Raw genomic sequence first — 17804 nt, forward strand, 5'->3', positions numbered from 1 at the left:
TACGTTAACATACCAGGCACGTTCTCAGTTGGTTATTTATGCCTCATATAACGTACACTTATTCAGCCTGTTGGTCACTATTCTTTATTTATTTTAAATTGCCTTTCAAATGTCTATTCTTGGTGTTGGCTTTTATCAAATAAATGTACCAAAAAAAATGCGACTTATACTCCAGTGTGACTTATATATGTTTTATTCCTTCTTTATTATGCATTTTCGGCAGGTGCGACTTATACTCCGGAGCGACTTATACTCCGAAAAATACGGTAGTTGTAGTTGCTAATGTCCAAGCAGCCTGAAATGAGTTGCACAATTGTTTTTCTGTCAAATTGAAATAGATTTCGCAAAACAGAGGAAGTGCCTTATCCTGGCTTTTGTGGGCCACATTAAATGATGCCGGCGGGCCTTGAATTTGACACATGTGGTCAAAAGCAGAGGTCTTCAATAGGGGTATGCACCCCCCCAGGTGGTCTGTCCCCCCCCTAGTCGGTTTGCAGAGGTACTGCAGGGGAGCTATGAAATGTTTGGTTGATTAGACTTTAAAAAATATATATATATATACACTACCGTTCAAAAGTTTGGGGTCACATTGAAATGTCCTTATTTTTGAAGGAAAAGCACTGTACTTTTCAATGAAGATAACTTTAAACTAGTCTTAACTTTAAAGAAATACACTCTATACATTGCTAATGTGGTAAATGACTATTCTAGCTGCAAATGTCTGGTTTTTGGTGCAATATCTACATAGGTGTATAGAGGCCCATTTCCAGCAACTATCACTCCAGTGTTCTAATGGTACAATGTGTTTGCTCATTGGCTCAGAAGGCTAATTGATGATTAGAAAACCCTTGTGCAATCATGTTCACACATCTGAAAACAGTTTAGCTCGTTACAGAAGCTACAAAACTGACCTTCCTTTGAGCAGATTGAGTTTCTGGAGCATCACATTTGTGGGGTCAATTAAACGCTCAAAATGGCCAGAAAAAGAGAACTTTCATCTGAAAAGCGACAGTCTATTCTTGTTCTTAGAAATGAAGGCTATTCCTCAAAATTGTTTGGGTGACCCCAAACATTTGAACGGTAGTGTGTGTATATATATATATACTGTATTTTTCTGACTATAAGTCGCTCCGGAGTATAAGTCGCACCGGCCGAAAATGCATAGTAAAGAAGGAAAAAAACATACATAAGTCGCACTGGAGTATAAATTGCATTTTTTTGGGGAAATGTATTTGATAAAAGCCAACACCAAGAATAGACATTTAAAAGGCAATTTAAAATAAATAAAGAATAGTGAACAACAAGGTTTATTACCTTGTAAAATGATATAAACGCATGTGTTAATCACAAAGATTATATTATTAATTTAACAAATAAACCTTAGGCTTAGGTCAGGCTGATTAGAAAAAATAAATGTACATACAATATGTATTATGTTGTGCTAAAATAAAATACAAATATTAATAATTCATATGTTTCTTAAGTAAACTGTCAATAAAATTAAAGTGCAAATGAAAATACAGCTGCACCACTTTAGTCATAATTTTTGCGCTTAAGAAATTTCTCTATGACGTTAGCGCCAGACTTACTGTATATTGTCATTACTGCCACAAGTGGTGGAAAAGTGTATTACAACAAAGTACCGCTGCGACCTATACGAACCACAGCTGAAAAAACACATATATTACATTCTAGGGGGCGCTCGCGGCTCTATGGTTAAGAAACACTGGTATATACCGCATTTTTCGGAGTATAAGTCGCTCCGGAGTATAAGTCGCACCGGCCGAAAATGTATAATAAAGAAGGAAAAAAACATATATAAGTCGTACTGGAGTAGAAGTCGCATTTTTGGGAGAAATGTATTTGATAAAAGCCAACACCAAGAATAGACATTTGAAAGGCAATTTAAAATAAATAAAGAATAGTGAACAACAGGCTGAATAAGTGTACGTTATATGAGGCATAAATAACCAACTGAGAACGTGCCTGGTATGTTAACGTAACATATTATGGTAAGAGTCATTCAAATAACTATAACATATAGAACATGCTATACGTTTACCAAACAATCTGTCGCTCCTAATCGCTAAATCCCACGAAATCTTATACGTCTAGTCTCTTACGTGAATGAGCTACATAATATTATTTGATATTTTACGCTAATGTATTAATCATTTCACACATAAGTCGCTCCTGAGTATAAGTCGCACCCCCGGCCAAACTATGAAAAAAAAACTGCGACTTATAGTCCGAAAAATACAGTATTTACAAACAAACCGATTAAAAACTTTGGACTCGGAAGTGAAGACGACAAATAGTAGTAGTTGTAGTTGCTAATGTCCAACCAGCCTGGAATGAGTTGCGCAATCGTTTTTCTGTCAAATTGAAATAGATTTAGCAAAACAGATAAAGTGCCTTATCCTGGCTTTTGTGGGCCACATTAAATGATGCTTGGACAAATTCCACTAATCTACCCTGATAAAGGAAAACCATGTCAGGTGACTACCTCTTGAAGCTCATGGAGAGAATGCCAAGAGTGTGCAAAGCAGTAATCGGAGCAAAGGGTGGCTATTTTGAAGAAACTCGAATACAAAACATGTTTTCGGTTATTTCACCTTTCTCTGTTAAGTACATAACTCCACATGTGTTCATTCATAGTTTTGATGCCTTCAGTGACAATCTACAATAGTCATGAAAATAAAGAAAACCATTGAATGAGGAGAAGGTGTGTCCAAACTTCTGGCCTGTACTGTACATATTCATAGATACATACAAATACTGCGCCAGTTGCCAGCTAACAATGAGCATGCTAGTTTTCAGCTAGTGATTAGCACTCTAGTATTCAGCTCGCGATTAACGCGCCAGTGTTCAGCTAGCAATTAGTGCGCAAATAGCCAGCGAGCTGTCACTGGCGTTATATTATTTGGCTATCTTAATATTGCACAATAACAAGATGCCTTAGGGACCAGTTTGTTTTTAAACCGTTTTGTACAGGATATAAGTCGGGGGTCCCCGCTCCATCTCTCCACCCGTGTGGAAGTCCTTGGCCTGTAGAACCTGTAAGACCCCTGCTCTAAAGCCTACAATATGTTCATCCAGTTTTGAATTCAGTTTTACATGCTAAAGCAGTGGTTCTTAACCCTGTTGGAGGTACCGAACCCCACCAGTTTCATATGCGCATTCACCGAACCCTTCTTTAGTGAAAAATAGAATGTTTTTTTTCAAATTCAAGACAAAGTTATATGTTTTTGGTAACACTATAGTATAGGGAACATAATCTAAGTAACAAAGACTTAATTTAGAGTTATTTGGTTAGGGTTAGAGGGTTAGGGCCAGGGTTAGAGGGTTAGGGTTATAATAAGGCCATGCAGAATAAGGCATTATTAAGTACTTAATAATGACTAGTTAAGAGCCAATATGTTACTAATTTGCATGTTAATAAGCAACTAATTTATGGTGAATATGTTCCCCATACTAAAGTGTTACCATGTTTTATTACTGGGGCACAAAATGAACCGTGCATGGACTCACAACAAATTACACACCTGCAAATCAGTCTGACTTCTGCTGTTGCCGTATCCGTAATACGCCGATAGGGAGAAGTTTTTATCTACACGATGAGTCGGGTGTGTCTTGACCTCCGCCGAACCCCTGAGGCCGACTCACCGAACCCCTAGGGTTCCATTGAACCCAGGTTAAGAACCACTGTGCTAAAGTATACGGTGTCGTACTTCTAAAAACATGCGGTCCCTCAACACGTCTTGTCAAAGCCTCTTCATGCTGGAAAAGGTTGAGTGAGTTTACCTGTGAGACAGCGCCCTCTGCTGTTGAGTTACTTTAAAAAAAAACAAAGAAGGGGGGGAAAAAGTATGCGGGGGAGCAATTGCAAAACCATGAATAGGCAGCGGTCTACTAGAGTTGCCCCCTAAAGTTTCTGATGGACGCAGCAAGGCTTTCGGTCTGAAGGAATGAAGTGCGATGTTAGCATAAGGCTAGCAGCTTGCAGACATAAAATATGTTGTTTTTCGTGGCAATGACACAAGAATAAAAGTGTTAAGCAGGCTAGAACTCCCAGGTGTTCTTTTAAGTTATTTATTTATTTGCGTCCTTTCTCTGCAACGTCTCCTTTTTAAATTTACATCTGAATGACTTTTGGTACTGAAGTTCCGAAGATACGATCATACTTTATTACTACGCCTTGGAAGAAAAGCAGTCTGTTCAAGTACTGCATGCAACGTAGAAAACTTGGCTCCGGTCCTTCTTTCCACTTCATCTTCACAACTTCACCGCCACTATTAAGTATTAATGAGTTTGTTTCTCTGTGTGTAAAAATGACATGTAATTTTCTATCACTTTTGCATACACAAACAGCTGTTTCAGGTTGTTCTATTGGATTTTTAGACACTAAATTAAAGCTTATTAAAAAGTAAACGTGTGTCTGAGTTGTTTGTCATGGTATGAAACATCATTATTTAACTAGAATTTGCAATTCCGCCAGGAATTGCGTGTACCGCCGAAGTCCAGGGTGAGTGGAGTGTGCGGATGTCATACTTGCCAACCTTGAGACCTCCAATATCGGGAGGTGGGGGGTAGAGGGTGGGGGTGGGTGGGCTTGGTCGGGGGCGTGGTTATTTACAGTTAGAATTCACCAACTCGAGTATTTCATATATATTTCATATATTTATATGTATGTATGTATATATATATTTATTTTATTTACATATAAATAAAATAAATACTTGAATTTCAGTGTTCCGGTGGCTATCCATTAGATGGCAGTATTGTCCTGTTTAACTTCTCCGTTCATGATGAGTATATCATTTCGGCCACCGTGTTCAATGGAGAAGTCTGTTCTACAAAATGTACAGGCAACATACACCTTCCCCTTCGAACTGTCCTGGATGAACTGAAATTCTCGTTTCCATTCGCTTTGGAACTTGCAAGCGTATTTCTTCATCTTGCTCGTCGACGGCGTCGTCATGTCTGTAATTTCCTCGTTCTTCTGCTTCGTCTCCTTGTTGTGTGCGCAGTTGTGCACTCTACTCTCTAAAAGCCCTAGATGTTATGACGTCATTGGGCAGGCAAGCTGTTTATATTGTGGGGAAGCGGACGTGAGAACAGGCTGTCCCCACTCAGTCTCAGGTCCGCATTGAGCTGGAGGGGGCGTGGCCTCCAGCTCCGGCTGAATACCGGGAGTTTGTCGGGAGAAAATCTCTGCCGGGAGGTTGTCGGGAGAGGCGCTGAATACCGGGATTCTCCCGCTAAAAACGGGAGGGTTGGCAAGTATGCATCCAGCAGATGACCATTATAAGACACCAATGCAGTGTCACTACAGCTAGTGAGTGTGCCACACACTCTCCTAGGCATCACATGTTGGGACGGTTCGAATCGGTTGAGAAATGTGGGATATTGAGAGTTGTGTATATTTCCCATTAATTTTCAACGGGGGGAATTCCAGGTAATCAGGGAATTTGCGGAACTGAGAACCATGCTTGCTTGAATGTCCAGGGTGGGCGGAGTGTGTGGATGTTGCAACGATTCAAATCCCCACCCCCACCCACGCCTTCACCATTGCTTGACTCCCCTTAGGTTGGATGGACGGCTGAGTAACGCTTATACAGCAGCAGCCGGCCTCCGTAGCTCCCACACCCTGCATGCCCTCTGTTGCAAGTTTTGTTGATTCTATGTAACATGTTTATGTGTGCTATGGATATGATATTTTTTTCCTTGGCCTCAGTCTGGACCCCCTCCCTGGAGTCCAGCCTTTGATTGAATATTTTTTTACTCCCCCCCCCCCCCCCCCCTCCCCCAGCGTTGACCTGTTTCTTACCTTTTTTTTTGTAAGGGGCGCTGGAAGTTGGCAGACCCATCAGCGATCCTATTTCTGTAATGTTTGTCTGATCTTGAATGGGATTGTGCTGAAAATCTCAATATCCCCTCTGGGATTAATAAAGTACTTCTGATTCTGATTAGAAATGTGGGATCTGCAGTAGATCGTATAATGCCCATTCATTGTCAATGGAGAGAACATTTGGGGAAAGGGAAAACATGTTTTTTGCGTTCGATATATTGGAACAGTAGTGTGGGTGGATGGTTGAAAGGTTGAAATTGGGCTTAAAAATGGCTCAACATTTTTGAGAATTTAGGGCATTGTAGAACTATGAATACGTCCATTCATTTGAATGGGAAATTTTGGAAAACCAGGAATTTTTGAAAATATTGATACTATAGTAGAATTGTACAAAAGCAGTGAAGTTGGCACGTTGTGTAAATGGTAAATAAAAACAGAATACAATGATTTGCAAATCCTTTTCAACTTATATTCAATTGAATAGACTGAAAAGACAAGATACTTAATGTTCGAACTGAGAAACTGAATTTTTTCCCCCAAATCGTCATAAACTTCGAATTTAATGGGAGCAACACATTGCAAAAAAGTTCGGCACAAGAGCATTTTTACCACTGTGTTACATGGCCTTTCCTTTTAACAACACTGTAAACGTTTGGGAACTGAGGAGACACATTTTTGAAGCCGGCTGCGTTTCTGGGTGTTGTTGATAAATGGCTTTCGCTTTGCATAGAGTTTTAACTTGCACTTACAGATGTAGTGACAAACTGTAGTTACTAATAGTGGTTTTCTGAAGTGTTCCTGAGCCCATGTGGTGATATCCTTTACACACTGATGTCGCTTTTTGATGCAGTACCACCTGAGGGATCCAAGGTCACAGGCATTCAATGTTGATTTCCGGCCTTGCTGTGATTCCTCCAGATTCTCTGAACCTTTTGATGATATTACGGAGCGTAGATAACCACAACACCAGGGGGTGCTCCACTAACCACGTTAAACCCAGATTCCGAACTAACAAAGGTCTTAACTCATTCTCTTTCTATGCCACATCAATGTGGAATGCGCTCCCAACAGGTATAAAAGAAAGGGCATCTCTATCCTCCTTCAAAACCGCAATAAAAGTTCACCTCCAGGCAGCTACAACCCTATCCCCGGATTGCTAATAATCAAATGTAAACAATCAAATGCAGATACTTTTTCTTTTTCTTATGCCTTCGGATCTCTCTCTCTCTCTCTCTCTCTCTCTCTCTCTCTCTCTCTCTCTCTCTCTCTCTCTCTCTATGTCCACTACTTGATGTCCATATCCCCCCCCTCCACACCCCTGATTGTAAATAATGTAAATAATTCAATGTGATTATCTTGTGTGATGACTGTATTATGATGATAGTATATATGATAGTATATATCTGTATCATGAATCAATTTAAGTGGACCCCGACTTAAACAAGTTGAAAAACTTATTCGGGTGTTACCATTTAGTGGTCAATTGTACGGAATATGTACTTCACTGTGCAACCTACTAATAAAAGTCTCAATCAATCAATCAAAAAAGATGGTGAAATCCCTAAATTCCTTGCAATAGCTGGTTGAGAAATGTTGTTCTTTAACAATTTGCTCAGGCATTTGTTGACAAAGTGGTGACCCTCGCCCCGTCCTTGTTTGTGAACAGACTGAGCATTTCATGGAAGCTGCTTTTATAACCAATCATGGCACCCACCTGTTCCCAATTAGCCTGTTCACCTGTGGGATGTTCCAAACAAGTCTTTGATGAGCATTCCTTCAACTTTCTCACTCTTTTTTGCCACTTGTGCCAGCTTTTTTGAAACATGTTGCAGGCATCAAATTCCAAATGAGCTAATATTTGCAAAAAAATAACAAAGTTTACCAGTTCGAATTGTAGTAATTATAGTACTTCTGATTCTGATTAGAAATGTGGGATCTGCAGTAGATTTTGTAATGCACATTCATTGTCAATGGGGAGAAAATTCCGGGAAATTTGGGACGGTGAAACCTTTCCAGGAAGGTGAAAATATGGCTTTGGGGAGCTCACGATTCCCGGACGAGTCGAACGTTTTCGATAGCTGAACGGTTCCGATGGGATGACAAGTGTGGGCTGTGGAGCGGCGTCAAACTTTTGCGACGGAATAATATTAGATTTTTTTTTATTTTTTTTTGGTGTATAATCTTATAAGCATAAACACAACAATGTGAATAAAACCGCGGTTACTTTCCTGCGTTTCGCCGACCCGTGACTTTTACTTTGAAAGCGCCGGCACCCTTTCCTGCAACCATCTCTCCCTCGGAAGCAGCGTTGCGTCATCGAGTGGGCGTGGCTGCGGCTGGACGGCGACACTTGCCGCTGTGCACGCGCGGGTCACTCACGGTTGATGCGTCACGCGCGCACATGGAAAAAGTAAGTATAGACTTTTTTTTCCCCTGGGCTGTCCTCGTGCATGTTGACGTCATGTTGCCGCCGTGTGACGTCACGCCCGGCGCTTAATTGCCTGCCAAAGTAACCGCTCGGGCGGGGAGCGCGAGCACGCGCGTTTCTCTGCAGAGCGGCGCGTGCTCGCCGGAAGCCGACTGGGCGCAGCTTTATTGATCTTTTTGTTTGTTTTATTTCCTTTTTTTTCTTTAGTTAAGCAAATCATTGACTAATTGTGCGACTTGCAGTGTGAACTACCACAAAAATGACGTCATTTGTGTAAAGAAAGACTATATAATGGAAACAAAATTAATAACAATATTTTTATAATATCACATGAATAAAATACTACGTTTAATGGGAGAAAATTCATGATAGTAAGCTTTCTGGTAACTGTCACGTTGTGTTGCTAATATGGCGCCATCTAGCGGCAAGAGCTATAATGCTGCTTTTCTTTGTGTTTGCTAGAAGTGAGCAGAACACACACACACACACACACTGACACACACACACTGACACACACACACGCAGCAGCTGTGATGTCTCAGGAGGACCGGAAGTGGCAGAGCGAGCTGGAGCAGAAGAAGCGTCAGCTGGACGATGACAGACGAGCGCTGCAGCACGCCAAGGTGAGACCGCCAATCAGCGGCCTCAAACTATTTATGGGGGGGTAAAATAAATTAAAAGTTAAAGTACTAACTGATTGCCAGATGAGATGGTTCGGGCATCTGGTCAGGATGCCACCCGAACGCCTCCCTAGGGAGAGGAAAATCTGGGCTTCCCTGCTTAGGCTGCTGCCCCCGTGACCCGACCTCAGGTAAGCGGAAGAAGATGGATGGATGGAGTACCAATCATTGTCACACACACACACTAGGTGTGGCGAAATTAACCTCTGCATTTGACCCATCACCCTTGATCACCTCCTGGGAGGTGAGGGGAGCAGTGAGCAGCAGCGGTGGACGCGCCCGGGAATAATTGTTTGATGATTTAACCCCCAATTCCAACCCTTGATGCTGAGTGCCAAGCAGGGAGGTAACGCCTCCCATTTTTAAAGTCTTTGGTATGACTCGGCCGGGGGTTTGAACTCACAACCCACCTGATCGCAGGGCGGACACTCTAACCACTAGGCCACTGAGCCAATCAGCGGCCTCAAACTATTTATGGGGGGGTAAAATAAATCAATATATACTTTACTGTGTTGGATTTTTACGTTGTGTAAATGGTAAATAAAAAGAGAATCCATCCATCCATCTTCTTCCGCGTATCTGAGGTCGGGTCGCGGGGGCAGCAGCCTAAGCAGGGAAGCCCAAACTTCCCTCTCCCCAGCAACTTCGTCCAGCTCCTCCCGGGGGGATCCAGAGGCGTTCCCAGGCCAGCCGGGAGACATAGTCTTCCCAACGTGTCCTGGGTCTTCCCCCGTGGCCTCCTACCGGTCGGACGTGCCGGAAACACCTCCCTAGGGAGGCGTTCGGGTGGCATCCTGACCAGACGCCCGAACCACCTCATCTGGCTCCTCTCAATACAATGATTTGCAAATCCTTTTCAACTTATATTCAATTGAATAGCCTGCAAAAACAAGATATTTAATGTTCACACTGGGAAAATGTTTTTTTTTTTTTTGCAAATACTAGCTCATTTGGAATTTGATGCCTGCAACATATTTCCAAAAAAGCTGGCACAAGTGGCAAAAAAGAGTGAGAAAGTTGAAGGAATGCTCATCAAACACCTATTTGGAACACCCCACAGGTGAACAGGCTAATTGGGAACAGGTGGGTGCCATGATTGGCTATAAAATCAGCTTCCATGAAATGCTCAGTCATTCACAAACAAGGACGGGGCGAGGGGTCCCCACTTTGTCAACAAATGCCTGAGCAAATTGTTTAAGAACAACATTTCTCAACCAGCTTTTGCAAGGAATTTAGGGATTTCACCATCTACGCTCCGTAATATCATCAAAAGGTTCAGAGAATCTGGAGAAATCACTGCACGTAAGCGATGATATTACAGACCTTGGATCCCTCAGGGCGGTACTGCATCAAAAAGTGACATCCGTGTGTAAAGGATATCACCACATGGGCTCGGGAACACTTCAGAAAACCACTGTCAGTAACTGCAGTTGGTCGCTACATCTGTAAGTGCGAGTTAAAACTCTACTATGCAAAGCGAAAGCTAGTTAGTGCTGCTAAAAGTAGTTCCTCTGCATTAGCGCCTATAATAACAATATCGCAAATACTTGGTGAGTATTCAGGTCACGTGATGTAAATGGAGTATTGTTGTTGTTTTTTTTTAATGTTTTTTTTTTAGAGGGCTTTATAGGTGCATTAGAATATTCTCTATTATTCTCCATTAGCTGCATTCTTACTTGCTGTATTTTGCAAATTGGAATACATAAAAGAAAGAAAGACATATGTGTTCTAGTCTTGCACAGGGATTGTGAATGATAGGAAAAAAATACCCAAAAGGTGCTGTTCCCCTTTAAATTTAAGCTTTGATGATGCTATGACGTCTGTGTTGAGTGCAATTTTTAAAGTTAGGTTTGTTGCTCTCAGGTGAATGAACCATTTTGTATTTTAATATAGGAAGTGGACAGTAGGTAGTGTCAGGTTCAAACTCTGATGACATCTATTAAACAAGACAAGAAGCAAGGAATCAAACAGGGACAGAATTACATTTGGCTCAGTGAGGAGAGCGCGTACACCTGTACCCATTGTACAGTGTCTCACCACGCTCTGACGAAAGATTGTATTATTTGGACTTTCCCCGATTACATGGCAACAGCTGTTTCTAAAGGGACGGGGGTCGTAAACGGCCATTGCCTTTGGTTACAAAACAGTTAATAGAAAAGGTCGTAAACAGCCATTGCCCTCGGTCACAAAACAGTTAAAAGAAAAGTTGCCTGGAGGGGGGGGGGGGGTCAGGCCCTGCCTCCTCTCCGCTTTGTAGATCTCGGGTCAAGACAAAATCTTCCTGTGGATTGCAATAGAAGAAAGAAACTGACGCCTTCATGTCGCTTCCCATCCTAAAAAATATAATTTACAACTTTTAAATGCAGAAGAAAAATCTTTAAAATTTACATAATCCCCACTTCGAAAACCCCCCGTAGAAACATGTGACTGTTGCGTTCAATGACATGCAGGAAACGTGAGCTTCCTGTTGTGTGTTGACAGTCAAAGGCCCTGAGGGAGCGCTGGCTGCTGGACGGAGCGCCGTCTGCTGGAGACGACCAGAAGCAGCAGCACGAAGAACACGCCAGGGACCTGGAGGACACTGTCAGCAGGTCCATTTTGGAAAATGACAAAAAAGATCCACTCGTCTGTATCAGGGGTATCCAAAGTGCGGCCCGAGGGAACAATTACGGCGCGCAGCTAATTTTTTAACATAAAAAAAAAAAACACTGTAATGAAAAAGTAAAATAAAAGAGCTAACAGGTGTAGTGTAACAAGAAAATGTTGCAATATTAACACTAATAACACAAAGCTGCCATGTAGGCAGTTTTTTTCTTTCAAACTGTCATTCCTCAAAAAATAATACAATCAATAGATAGATAATCAGGAGATTTAAGCGCTAAAAGTAAAAATAACATATAATGATTATGAGAGGGTGCCTTTTAGATTCTAAAACCTTCTTTTTTAAACTGTTATTGTTCCAAAAAAAGAATAAAAAATATTAAATTAAATTGTTTTTAAATTAAAATATTTAAATATGTAAATAAATATTTACATATTTACGGCTTCAGTTACTTTACATCCACTTTGAATATTTTGGGGTACATAATTTGTTTTTGCCATAAAAAAAAAAAAGTTTTCCTTGACATAAAGGGCATAAAACATTAAATAAAGATTTAAAACTTATGTCAACGGATAAATCAAAAGTTGATCCATAATTATGTAAGTGTAAATATTGAAAAAAATAATTATATGAGTTATTTTTTACAGTTAAATGACCTTTAATAATTAACCAAAATTGAGGGGATCCTTAATGGTTACAATATAAATTGTATTGATGTTGAAAATGAAAACTAGCATTTGGCATGTGTTTAATTGTACTTCTGGACTGTATATGTCGAAAATGTAATAAACAAATGTTACAAAAAATAAATAAAACCAAAATGGCCACCGTAGGCTTTCATTTTTCAGTGTGCGGCCCTCAGTGGAAAAAGTCTGGACACCCCTGATCTATATCTATCAATCCATCGATCAATATTTATCTATGTGTTGATCAATAACATTGTTAGTGTTGCAGGTTGGAAAAAGAGTTGATGAATCTGGAGAGCACAGGATCGTGCACGAGCGTGACTCACACCTCAGTGAGTATACGCACTCGCACATACACGTGTGAGGGGCTGTTAGGGACATTATTCAGAAATACCTCTTACATACACTACTGAAACGCTCTCACACAAACAACTGAAATGTTTTTCTCTCTCACTCACACTACTGAAACACTCTCATACACACTACTGAAATTTTCTCATTCACACTACTGAAACGCTCTCACACAAACAACTGAAATGTTTTTCTCTCTCACTCACACTACTGAAACACTCTCATACACACTACGGAAATTCTCTCATAAGAGAATGTCAATAGTGTGTATGAGAGGATTTCAGTAGTGTGTATGAGAGGGTTTCAGTAGTGTGTATGACAGTGTTTTAGTAGTGTGTATGAGAGGATTTCAGTAGTGTGTATGAGAGGATTTCAGTCGTGTGTATGACAGAATTTCAGTAGTGTGTATGAGAGCATTTCAGTAGTGTGTATGAGAGCATTTCAGTAGTTTGTATGACAGAATTTCAGTAGTGTGTATGAGAGCATTTCAGTAGTGTGTATGAGAGCATTTCAGTAGTGTGTATGAGAGCATTTCAGTAGTGTTTTGAGAGGGTTTCAGTCATGTGTATGAGAGCCTTTCAGTCGTGTTCTTAGGAGGATTTCAGTAGTGCGTATGGAAGAATTTCAGTAGTGTGTATGAGAGAATTTCAATAGTGTGTATGAGAGGATTTCAGTAGTGTGTATGAGAGTGTTTCAGTAGTGTGTATGAGAGTGTTTTAGTAGTGTGTATGAGAGGATTTCAGTCGTGTTCGTAGGAGGATTTCAGTACTGCGCATGAGAGGATTTCGGTAATGTGTATGAGAGGAAAAAAAATCAGTAGTGTGAATGAGAGGGTTTCAGTAGTGTGTATGAGAGTGTTTTAGTAGTGTGTGTGAGAGGATTTCAGTAGCAATAGTGTGTATGAGAGGATTTCAGTAGTGTGTATGAGAGTGTTTTAGTAGTGTGTATGAGAGGATTTCAGTCATGTTCGTAGGAGGATTTCAGTACTGCGCATGAGAGGATTTCGGTAATGTGTATGAGAGGGAAAAAAATCAGTAGTGTGGATGAGAGTGTTTTAGTAGTGTGTGTGAGAGGATTTCAGTAGTGTGTATGAGAGCCTTTCAGTCATGTGTATGAGAGCCTTTCAGTCGTGTTCTTAGGAGGATTTCAGTAGTGTGTATGGAAGAATTTCAGTAGTGTGTATGAGACAATTTCAATAGTGTGTATGAGAGGATTTCAGTAGTGTGTATGAGAGTGTTTCAGTAGTGTGTATGAGAGTGTTTTAGTAGTGTTTATGAGAGGATTTCAGTCGTGTTCGTAGGAGGATTTCAGTACTGCGCATGAGAGGATTTCGGTAATGTGTATGAGAGGGAAAAAAATCAGTAGTGTGAATGAGAGAATTTCAGTAGTGTGTATGGAAGAATTTCAGTAGTGCGTATGAGAGGATTTCAGTAGTGTGTATGAAAGAATTTCAGTAGTGTGTATGAGAGTGTTTCAGTAGTGTGTATGAGAGGATTTCAGTCGTGTTCGTAGGAGGATTTCAGTACTGCGCATGAGAGGATTTCGGTAATGTGTATGAGAGGGAAAAAAATCAGTAGTGAGAATGAGAGAATTTCAGTAGTGTGTATGGAAGAATTTCAGTAGTGCGTATGAAAGGATTTCAGTAGTGCGTATGGAAGAATTTCAGTAGTGTGTATGACAGAATTTCTGTAGTGTGTATGAGAGCATTTCAGTAGTGTGTATGGAAGAATTTCAGTAGTGTGTATGACAGAATTTCTGTAGTGTGTATGAGAGCATTTCAGTAGTGTGTATGAGAGGATTTCAGTCGTGTTCATAGGAGGATTTCAGTACTGCGCATGAGAGGATTTCGGTAATGTGTATGAGAGGAAAAAAAATCAGTAGTGAATTTCAGTAGTGCGTATGAAAGGATTTCAGTAGTGCGTATGGAAGAATTTCAGTAGTGTGTATGACAGAATTTCTGTAGTGTGTATGAGAGCATTTCAGTAGTGTGTATGACAGAATTTCAGTAGTGTGTATGAGAGCATTTCGGTAGTGTGTATGAGAGCATTTCGGTAGTGTGTATGAGAGCATTTCGGTAGTGTGTATGAGAGCATTTCTGTAGTGTGTATGAGAGCATTTCGGTAGTGTGTATGAGAGCATTTCGGTAGTGTGTATGAGAGCATTTCAGTAGTTTGTATGACAGAATTTCAGTAGTGTGTATGAGAGCATTTCAGTAGTACGTATAAGAGGATTTCAGTAGTGTGTGTGAGAGAAAAACATTTCAGTTGTTTTTGTGAGAGCGTTTCAGTAGTGTATATAAGAGGTAATTCTGAATAATGTCCCTAATGGCCGACACACACACACACACACACACACACACACACACACACACACACACACACACACACACACACACACACACACACACGCACACGTGTTGATGGTGTTCTGTGGTTTACAGGTGAGATCAGGATCCATTCAAGGTACTTTTCCTTCTTCTCATCAAGGCCAAAGTAATCAGATCACATGTTGAAAGTAACGCCCTGACGACATCCTGTCTTTCTGCAGAGGTCAGAGTTCACCAGGCGGGAGGAGATGATGACATCATGAAGCGAGGTGAGTCACATTCTGACCTTTAACCTCGTCAAAGCTGTGCCTGACCTCCGACCCCCCCCCGACCCCTCCAGCCATGTACTCGGTGGAGATCAAGGTGGAGCGGGACAAGGCCACGGGGGAGACGCGCGTCTTGTCCTCGCACACCAAGCTTCCCGTGGACTGCTCTCAGGGAGGGGTCAAAGTTTACGAGGACGAGCAGAAAGGTGAAAGGTCGTCCCATTAGGCGCGGGCGACTTGTGACCTTGGAGGTTGATTGGTGATTCTGTCGCCTCCCCAGTGGTCCACGAGGTCAACGGCGAGAACGACGTCCACCTGCTCAGCGCCGCCGAGGTGGAGGAGCTCATCCTCAAAGCCGACGAGGCGCTGACGCCGCCACATGAGGAGGAGGAGGAGGAAGACGAGGCGGCGGCGGCGGCAGAGATCACCGAGTTAGAAGCCACGCCCCCGGAGCAGAGCGGCGGGGAGGAGCCCGTCACCTTGACCTTCATGGGCTACCAGGATGTGGAGGACCAGGACCACACCGAGAAGGTCCTCGGCCTGCAGGGGACCGTCAAGGCGGAGCTCGTCCGCATCGAGGACGGGAAGACTTCGCCGCCAGGAGGAGCGACGGACGCCCCCCCGCCGGCGGACAAGCAGGAAGTGGCGGCCGACTCAGCAGCAAGAGGCGGCGTGAAGCCCAAGAAGGAGAAAATGGTGTGTAAGTGCTGCAGCATCATGTGAACCTGCAGGGGGCGCCACTACTTCATATTTCCCCCAGACTGCATAACATCACTTCCTGTTTGCTTTGCGCACTTCTCATCTCTGCTTTTGTCAGCTGACCAGCATTAGCTGAGGGGTGTCCAAACTTTTTCCAGCATTTTTGATATTTTGATATTTTTCATTTTTTCCAAACCGATACAATATCTCGTCATCCTTTAGGATTCTCTTAATTTTGGTGAAGGCTAAAAGTCCCAGGGACCCAAAAAGCGTTAAAAATAGGTCATATATTTTCAAATTCAGATCTAGCCGTTGAAATTAAGTTTAATTTTTTTTTTTTATGTTTTTGCCCTTTTTTGTCAATACCTCCTTTTTTAATAGGAGAAACACAAAATATGCAATATTTCCCCCCCCCCAAAAAAAAATATTCAAAGTGAAATATTTGATGTGAAGTAATTTGAGCCTCAATAATTCATAACAATATTGATTTTGGTTAGTTGTTTTTTTGGGCAATGACAGTTTCCAAAAAAAATCACCCGTAAGGGAAAAAGCGGTATGAAATGGATGGATGGACACTAAAGGTCCCAGGGACCCAAAAAGGTCTCAGTCATTAAAGTGTTAAAAACAGGTGATATATTTTCAAATTCAGATCTGTCCTTTAAAATTAAGTTTTTTTTGTTTAATGTTTTTTGCCTTTTTTGTCAATACCTACTTTTTTAATAGGAAAAACACAAAATATGCAATATTTTCCACCCCCAAAAAATATTCAAAGTGAAATATTTGATGTGAAGTAATGGGAGCCTCTCAGACAGGGGTCCCCAAACTTTTGGACCCGGGGGCCGCATTAGGTTAAAAAAAATTGGCCAGGTGCTACGACCCGCCGGCGTCTAAAATCCGGCCCGAGTAAAAAATATTTTTTTTATTGTATTTTTTTTTTTTAATCTGTCCTGCCCATCCATCAATCCATTTTCTACCGCTTGTTACTCTCGAAGTCTCCTTACCGCTCAGGCAAATCATATTGTCTAAAAATGCATTTTCCCATCGATAACATGACATCATCACGCTCCCGCCACAGTGTGTGTATATATTTTTATATATATATGTATATATATATATATATATATATATATATATATATATATATATATACATATATTTATATATAAATATATATATATATGTATATATATATATATATATATATATATATATATATATATATATATATATATATATATATATGCACATATATTTATATATACAGTATATATATATATATATACATGCACATATGTGTGTTTATGTATATATATATATGTATGTGTATAAATATGTATGTGGATGTATATGTGTATATATATATATATGTATATGTATATACATATATATGTGTATGTATATATGTATAAATATACATATATATGTATGTATATATACATATATGTGTATATATATACATATACAGTATATGTATACGTATATGTATGTATGTATATATATATATGTATATATATATATATATATATATATATATATATATATATATATATACACACATATATATACACACTATGATTTGCCTGAGCGGCTAGGAGACTTCGAGAGTAACAAGCGGTAGAAAATGGATTGATGGATGGGCTACAAAGGACAGATTAAAATAATAATAATGAAAATAAATAAATAAATAAATAAAATACATTTTTACTCGGGCCGGATTTTGGACACAGGCGGGTCGTATCTAGCCCGCGGGCCGTAGTTTGTGGACCACTGCTTTAAGAGGTCAATAATTCATAATGATTTTAGTTAGTTATTTTTTGGGGCAATGACAGTTTAAAAAAATCAGGGATCCAAAAGCCCCCCCCCACTCATAGAAGTGCTAAAATCCATATATATCATTTTTACTTTCAATGCTTAA

At 40.6% G+C, this 17804-nt stretch overlaps 1 protein-coding gene across 1 annotated transcript; it reads left to right on the forward strand.

Moving 5' to 3' along the window:
• The first annotated feature begins 8179 nt into the window (after window positions 1-8179).
• On the forward strand, window positions 8180-16954 carry palm1a (paralemmin 1a). Its single transcript, XM_062038380.1, has 8 exons — window positions 8180-8261; window positions 8742-8902; window positions 11441-11550; window positions 12516-12579; window positions 15039-15060; window positions 15146-15193; window positions 15265-15396; window positions 15471-16954. The coding sequence occupies exons 2-8, from the start codon at window positions 8813-8815 to the stop codon at window positions 15911-15913; spliced, it is 909 nt and encodes a 302-aa protein (XP_061894364.1). The 5' UTR covers window positions 8180-8261; window positions 8742-8812; the 3' UTR covers window positions 15914-16954.
• Window positions 16955-17804: the final 850 nt, after the last annotated feature.

Source organism: Entelurus aequoreus, linkage group LG27 (genome assembly GCF_033978785.1).
Source record: "Entelurus aequoreus isolate RoL-2023_Sb linkage group LG27, RoL_Eaeq_v1.1, whole genome shotgun sequence".
NCBI lineage: Eukaryota > Metazoa > Chordata > Actinopteri > Syngnathiformes > Syngnathidae > Entelurus > Entelurus aequoreus.

What these genes read in the sequence shown, in the direction of transcription:
- palm1a (XM_062038380.1), top strand. Translation starts at nt 8,813, where the DNA reads ATGTCTCAGGAGGACCGGAAGTGGCAGAGCGAGCTGGAGCAGAAGAAG. An exon ending in GAGATCAGGATCCATTCAAG is followed by an intron (nt 15,061 to 15,145) that starts GTACTTTTCCTT and finishes GTCTTTCTGCAG; the next exon opens with AGGTCAGAGTTCACCAGGCG. An exon ending in TTACGAGGACGAGCAGAAAG is followed by an intron (nt 15,397 to 15,470) that starts GTGAAAGGTCGT and finishes TCGCCTCCCCAG; the next exon opens with TGGTCCACGAGGTCAACGGC.